Genomic DNA, 7761 nt, shown 5'->3' with positions numbered 1-7761 from the left:
CGATCTGGGTAAAAAAAAGAGTCCAGTTTTAAAAAAATAACAATAAATAAAAATTTTGTTACTTTCTATAGAGATTTTTTTTTCCGCACACCACCGGAATAACACAAATATATAAAAAATAAAATTATTTATGCATTGGCGTATCCCAGGCCCTATATCGGAAAAGTTAAAAAATAAATAAATAGTAAAGTGATTGTGGACAATAGACATTAAAAAAAAACAAAGGAAAGCTAACTTCGGGCGGAGCTTGACATACCCCTGCAGTTAAGGTTGTGCCATTTTCGATTGTTCAGTTATATGGCAGCTATGGCAGATCCCGGCCGTTCCGACTTATATACTTCCTGCAAACAAAAGGATGTGTGCAACCTTTCAACTCGATAGCTTTAAAACTAAGAGACTAGTTTGCGAAGAAACAAAAAGACAGAAGGACATGCTTATATCGTCTCAGGGGGGGCTCCTGATCAAGAATAAATATACTTTATAGGGTCGGAGATTTCTCCTTAACTGCGTTGCAAACTATTTTCTAATAAAAAATGTTGGATACAGTCCCAAGCAGCTTTAAAAATATAAAGGTTGTGCCATTTTCGATCGTTCAGTTATATGACAGCTGGATATAGTTGGCCGATCCTTATGAAATTTGGAAAATCGGATAAGATTGCCCAAAATGGAATCTGTACCAAGTCCCATCTTTCTTACTGTTAGACCTAAGAAACAAAAGGCGTTGTTTGCTAATGTTTAGAATTTAATACCGGGTACACTGATGCTGAGCGACTTTAATGCAATAGTGTCATTGGACGGAAAGAACCTTAGTCTTCAAGAATCCTTCATCATTCAGTGGAGGAACTCTACTGTAAAGATCGGTGAAAACACCTACAGTGCAGAAAAAATCACTACGATAGACCCTGAACCCACGCTTTTCCAACTCTCAGCAGTAAATCCTAAAATTAACGAAGTTTATTTATTTATTTATTTACATTCTGTTAGCTTAAAGTTAAAACTAAAGCTACAGGGGGGGGCGTTGCAGCCATAGCTACTAAGGCTTTCGGCTGGCTCATTTATTTTATTTTTTGTTTTTCGTAGTTACATTTTTTGTTATTTACTTAATCCTAATGTCTGTATTAGTCTATGTGAAATTCAAGTTTTTGCACAATTCTATATAATTTTTTTTTTTTTTTTTTTTATTAAACTTTGCTTTTATTTATTGGATCTTCTCTTAATTTTGAGACTAACAATAAGTTTTCAAATCTTAACATTAACATTTAACTAACAGTAGGCTAAGACTGCATTCTGGTTGCACGTTCCTCAAGACGGTCGCTGGGTGGGTAGGTCATTCCGACGAAGTCGTGATTGGTTACTCAACCTTGTTAGACCTCTCGCCAGGTGGTTAGGGTGCGACAATAGCTTGCTAAAGTACTTTTCCTTCTGTTCTGCGATCACATCTTTGACTGGAAGAATGTTTAAGTCGCGATGTATGTTTTCGTTGCGAACGTACCAAGGTGCCCCGGTGATTGTTCTCAAGATCTTCGACTGAGCTCGCTGGACTATGTCAATATTGCTATTGCTGGCATTCCCCCATAACTGGGAGCCGTACATCCATATAGGTTTAAGTACCGAGTTATACAGCAGGACTTTATATTCAAGGCAAAGGGGAGACCGAGCGTTGATAAGCCAATGAAGGCTGCTGGCTTTTAGCTTTAGGTGGGTTCTTTTAGCTTCTATGTGCCGACGCCATGTGAGTCTTCTATCGAGGTGTACTCCTAGATATGTTACCTCGTTTGCTTGCGGGAGTAGGGTGTTGTTTAGCGTAAGGGGCGGGCAGTTTTGCCTATTCAAGGTGAACGTAACGTGCTTGCATTTTTGTTCGTTTACTTTAATTCGCCAGTCTGATAGCCATTTTTCAACATCCACCAGATGAAGAGCTAGCTGCGCAGTTGCTTGCATCGGGCATTTTGAGCGGCTAAGAATAGCTGTATCATCAGCAAACGTAGATGTTGTTAATCGTGTGCTTGTCGGGATGTCTGCTGTGTAGAGAAAATATAATGTTGGTCCGAGTACGCTTCCTTGAGGAACTCCAGCTCCAACAGTGAATTCGTCAGATATATCAGTGTTGCACCTCACAGAAAATTTTCTGTCGTAGAGGTAAGACTCTAAAAGCTTGTGGGTATTACAAGGGAGCATTGTCTTGATTTTGTACATTAGACCTTCTAGCCAGACTCTATCAAATGCTTGAGAGACATCTAGAAATATTGCGGTACAGTACTCGCGTTTTTCGAATGCATTCCGAATTTCTGCTGTTATCCGGTTGACCTGCTCAATTGTACCGTGCTTTTCACGAAACCCAAACTGATGTGACGGGATTCCTTCCTGGATCCTTAGGTATGTGTTTATTCGAGTCAGAATGCATTTCTCAAAGAGTTTAGATAAGCATGAAAGTAGGCTTATAGGTCTATACGACGTGGGAATTGTGTGGTCTTTTCCCGGCTTTGCTATCATTATTATAATTGACTTTTTCCATCTCGCTGGAAAGTGGCCAAGTTTTGCGATGGCATTGAAGAGCTGGGTGATAGTGCAGACGGCGCAATATGGAAGCTCAATGATCATTTTGGGAGTTATGAGGTCGCAGCCTGGTGATTTTTTCGGATTTAGTTGGTTTTTGATGATATTAGCGATTTCGTTTGGGCGAAACTCGATTGGTTCATGTTGAAGCTGAGGCTCATATGGTAAAGTCGGCAGAGTAAAGGCACTAGTGGCCGGATTTGGTTGGAAGATATTTTTGAGGTGATTGGCAAACGTGCTGGCTCTGTCTGCATCGCTGCGCGCCCAGCCGCCTGTGGGATTTCTAATAGGCATCACTGTTTCTTTCGGTGAGCTTAGAGTTGGGTGAGCTCTCCATAGTGAGTGTTTTGTACTAGAAGTTGACAATTGCTCTATATAGCGGCGGTGGACATAAGCTTCTTCTTGCTGTAGGGCTTTAGTAAGTTGACGTGAGGCATGTCTAAAGCTTTGCTTAGTAGATGGCGATCTGTGGAATTGCCACTCGCGACGTGAACGCCGCTTTTCGAGGACGAGCTGTTCGATTTGTAGGTTTGTCTTTTTATTGCTTTGTGTATTTATAGTTTGCGATGTTGAGGCTCGTGCTGCAGAGACGAGTACAGACTCAAGTGAATTAACAAAGCTGTCTACGTTGGCTTCATCGTGGAGATGAGGACTTAGCTCAATGTGTGAGCTGATATATTTTCTGTACTTAACCCAATTGGTTTTCTGTGAGGTCAATTTTAATGGTTGTTCCAATGTTCCTGGATGTCGCAGTAGAATAAACAGGACAGGCGAGTGATCAGATGAAAGATCCGATAGGCAATTGGCGCTTATCAGATTTTTAGGGATGTTTTTGGTAATCGCAAAGTCTATTAAATCTGGTAGTTTCCTTGGGTCTGCCGGCCAGTATGTTGGTGTGCCAGAAGAAACATAGTCGAGCTTGTTCTTGGCTTTGATAATTGCATTATAGAGCTGCTTCCCTTTTGGAGTCACGAGACGGGATCCCCAGTGTGTGTGCTTGGCATTGTAGTCTCCTGCTGCTATGAAGTGGTCTCCAAGTGTGTTGAAAAACTGCATAAACTCATCTTCAGCTATATTGAAGCGAGGGGGGCAGTATACGGCGGCTAGTGTAAGTTGGTTGCCAGTATTTAGTTGTATATTTATAGATGTGGCCTGTAGGTAGTTTTTAGCAAATTTGTTTTGATAATGGTGCTTTATGCGGCTTCTGATTAGAATTCCAGTCCCACCATGTGCTTTACCATCTGGATGATTTTTTCCGTAGAATGAATATCCTCGTAGTTGAAAATTGTATTTGTTTGTGAGGTGTGTTTCCGAAAGTAGCATTACATCGATGTGATTGTCGAGTAGGAATTGAGCTAACTCAAGTTTATGTTGCGAAACGCCGTTAGCGTTCCACGTAGATATCCGTAGGAAAGCCATTATTTGGATTGTTGTGAAACCAGCATTTGAATCAATAGATTTTGGTTTCGCATTAAATCTTGCATAGTTGTGCGCATAAACGACATAAATTCCGTCAGGCTTTGTTGTAGGCTGCATATCATAGCTTCAAAGTTGCTTTTTGGCTGCTCTGTTGGTTGATGTTGCTGAGCCGTGTTCGGTTCTTGATATGCTGATTGCAGAAATGAGCTTCTTGAGGCAGGTGTCACCGGTCCTGATTTTAAGGCGCTTGCGTATGTCACGTTTTTGTCAACGTTAATGGGTCCTAGTGAGGATCTGGCTGCAGTCGAGAAGAAGACTTCAGGGTTTGATCTGGACGCCGTGAACTGTCCATTTTGGGTGCGGGCAGCTATTCCTTTCTGGTGGATGCGACTTTTCAGCTCCTTATAGACTGGGCATCCTCTATAATTAGCAGTGTGATTGCCACCGCAGTTGCCGCACTTTTTCGAGTTGCTGTCATCTTTGCTCGCTGGGCAGTGTGCGGAGTCATGAAGCTCTCCGCAAACTACACACACCGGGCGCAGTTTACAGTATGACCTTGTATGGCCATATTCCTGGCAGTTCGCACATTGTACCGGGCCATTGCGTTTGTGCGGTTCCTCAACTGTAATTCTGCGGTGCAGCAGGTACTGAAGATTGTATATTGGGTGCACTTCGTATTTCTTCAGGAGCTTGGTTTCTGGTTCAAGCTCAACCTTAAAGAGTGGCTGCGGCTTTCTATCCCTGTTAAGGATATTAAAGACTGTCTTGGCGCTAAAACCCTTCTCCTGTAGCGCCTTTTTTATCTCTGCAGGCGTTACTTCGGGCTCTATGCCCTTAAGTACGACTTGCAGGCCCTTGCTGCTTTTTAGCTGGTACGTGTAAAAGTTCTTTTTATTCTCGGTAAGATATTTTGATAATACTCTATAGTTATCTTCAGACTTCATTTGAACTTTTGTTTCTTGAATGTTGCCCTTTACAAGGGGTATTATGTGGAAGTTATCCTTACCAATAAGCTCAATAATTTTGTTGACAAGAACATTGGAACTTTTTTCGCGTATATAGATAGGCGGAGGTTTTGGCTTCCTTTTCCCAACTTCAGTGGATTCGACCGCCTCAACCTCATCGGCGTCTGCCAAGATTTTAAATCGGTTTGAGTTAATGGGCGTTTCTTTTGCTACTAGGCTAGCATTGCCACGGGTTATTTTGCGTTTGGAATTCAGGGGGCTCAGCTTCCTTTTGATTTGGATGTAGCGATCCATGCCAGTCTGCACAGCCGGCTTAATATAGTCATTGTTTTTGTTTTTGTTTTGGTTTTCGGGCAGCGCGGACGTATTACTATTTGCGCTGCTAGCTGATGACGTCGTTAAACGCGCTGTCGATACAGTTGCGGTTGTTGTTGTTGTTACTGTTGACGTTGTCAAAGAAATTGAGGTGCTAGTTACTGCACTCTTTGGCTGCAGAGACATCGATGGTATCGAGGGGGAGCAGGAACGCGCTCTCTCGCTCTCTACGTTTAAGAATTCGGTCAAGTTGGGGGTAATTGACCGAGCTTGATCGGAGCTTGCATGGTTTTCGGTTGCTTTAAAAGAGAAGTACGCGTTGTTTCTTTGTACTGAGAGCCGTCTCTCGTCTAGCTCACGTTGACGTTGTGTGCGAACGTCGTTTGAACTCATTGCAGTCGAGGTTGATTTAGTTTGAGTTTTAAGTGTTGTGTTTTATATTAATTAATTAATTAATTAATCAATATAAACATTAGCGATTTCATCGCAAAAGGCGTCTTTTCGCGTTATTGTAGATTTCTTAGAGCAGTCACTGCACTTTTATGATTTTATTGAATATTTTTTCCCGGAGCACAATAAAAAACACGTCTGCATGCGACGACTGCAATCGAAAGTTTTGATATAATTCGAAAATTAGTTTTCTTATTTCTATTGTGTTGTTGGACGCTTAATTATTAGATAAGATTGATTGTCTTTGTTTTTTTAAGAAAATTTAGGATTCTCAGGATGTTGCTGGTTGTAGGATTTGAAATGGCAGAATGGAGGTTACCATTTGGGAAGGGGTTTCGGGCAGGATTAAATGCTACGCATTCATTAAGTATGTGGTTCAAAGTCATTGCAACTTGGTTGCAAAACTGGCAGGTGTTAGATGTCGATTGCAGCATTCTATACTGATGGGTGAGTCTTGTATGCCCTAGACGTAATCTAATGAATTTAGTTTGATCTCGTCTTGATAGACTGGTGATTTCCTTGTTTTTGGAGTAATCATTGATGTTAGTATAATTTATGTTAATAGTTTGGTACCAGCTTGATGTGTTTTGTAATAGGTTTAGTGAATTGTTAGATAGCTTCGATTTTATGTATTTGTTTATATCGGTCTGGTTGAGATTTTTTGTCGTGACCAAAGGTGCTGTAGTTGCGTATTTAGCGGCGTTATCAGCAAATTCATTTCCTATGATTCCCACGTGGCTTGGAATCCACAAGATTTTTATTTTTGGATAGAGCTTTGTAATTGATTCTCTAATTAATGTGGGGTAATGTGAGTTGTTGTCAATGTTTTTTATTGAATTTAAGGCAGACAGTGAGTCGGAGCAGATGCAGATTTTTCCTTTTATTGTGCGGCTTATCTCGATGGCTTCTAATATAGCGATTATTTCTGCAGTAAAGACTGAGGAGTAGGTCGGAAGTATGGCCATTTTAAGGACAGTGGTTTCGGTGGTTATGGCGTATGCAGGTATATGGTTGTAAAGGGATCCGTCAGTATAAATAAATGTGAAGTTGTTCATTTTTGATTTTATGTCTGAAAATTCTTTTATGAATACTGACAAATTTGTTTGGTCTTTTCTGTATTTGCTTAAGGCTATGTCTATTGATTCAGGACTTAGATTCCATGGCGGATTTGACTTTGGCGTGGGTTTTATTGGGTTGACCGGGAGGCCAAGGTTGCTACAGGAGATGATACTCTTTTGTATGGCTGAGTTTCTGTATTTTGTTATTTTGTTTTTTAGGATTTTGTCAAGGATTGGTTTCAGCGGAGTGTCTGTTGATTGAATTATAGTTTTTGATAATTTGGCTTGAAGGTGCTGTATTCTAGTTTCAAGAGGGGTAATATTGGATTCGACGTAGATATTATAAATAGGTGTTGAGCGGAAGGCTCCTAACGCGGTTCGAAGGGCGTTGTTGAGTATAGATTTGATCGGTTTTATTTGTGTTTTTGGTGCTAGTCCGTATAGTGGCAGGCCGAAATCTATTTTTGATAAGGATAAGCTTTTCACGATTTGGACTAGGGTTGTTGGTTGACAATTGTACTTATCGTTTGCTAGGAATTTTATTATATTTGACGATTTAGTTAGAGATTTAGTTAAATTATTGATGTGTGGTTTCCAACTATATTTTGAGTCGAAGGATACTCCTAATATTTTTAGTTCTTTTACTGATTCAATAACATGTGTTTGTGTGGATACTTGGCAAGTGCAGCATTGTTTTCTGCAAATATGCATATGTTTGCATTTTGTGATAGACAATGAAGCTCCTGATGTATTACACCAGTTATTAATGTCTTCAAAGAGGCGGTTCAAGTCGATTTGCAGGTTCTTTTCTTTTTTGAGATCTATTATTATGTTATAGTCATCAGCATATGCAATGAAGTTTAAATTTTTATGCCTGCAAATGGTATCTGATAAGCTATTGAATGCTATAAGGAATAATATTACCGACAATGGGGAACCCTGGGGTATCCCGTTGTGGAGTGGCTGGATTAGCGATTGACTGTGGTTTACTCTGACTC

At 40.5% G+C, this 7761-nt stretch overlaps 1 protein-coding gene across 1 annotated transcript; it reads right to left on the bottom strand.

Moving 5' to 3' along the window:
• Positions 1 to 964: 964 nt before the first annotated feature.
• Positions 965 to 7537, bottom strand: LOC123257582. Its single transcript, XM_044717319.1, has 2 exons — positions 5882 to 7537; positions 965 to 1161 (listed from the first exon to the last, which is right to left on the bottom strand). The coding sequence occupies exon 1, from the start codon at positions 7472 to 7474 to the stop codon at positions 5930 to 5932; it is 1545 nt and encodes a 514-aa protein (XP_044573254.1). The 5' UTR covers positions 7475 to 7537; the 3' UTR covers positions 965 to 1161; positions 5882 to 5929.
• Positions 7538 to 7761: the final 224 nt, after the last annotated feature.

Source organism: Drosophila ananassae, chromosome XR (assembly GCF_017639315.1).
Source record: "Drosophila ananassae strain 14024-0371.13 chromosome XR, ASM1763931v2, whole genome shotgun sequence".
Classification (NCBI taxonomy): Eukaryota; Metazoa; Arthropoda; class Insecta; order Diptera; family Drosophilidae; genus Drosophila; species Drosophila ananassae.
This window is presented reverse-complemented; position numbering and strand designations above follow the sequence as displayed.

Excerpts from the sequence above, each read along its gene's own strand:
- LOC123257582 (XM_044717319.1), bottom strand. The coding sequence starts at position 7,474 with ATGCATATTTGCAGAAAACAATGCTGCACTTGCCAAGTATCCACACAA.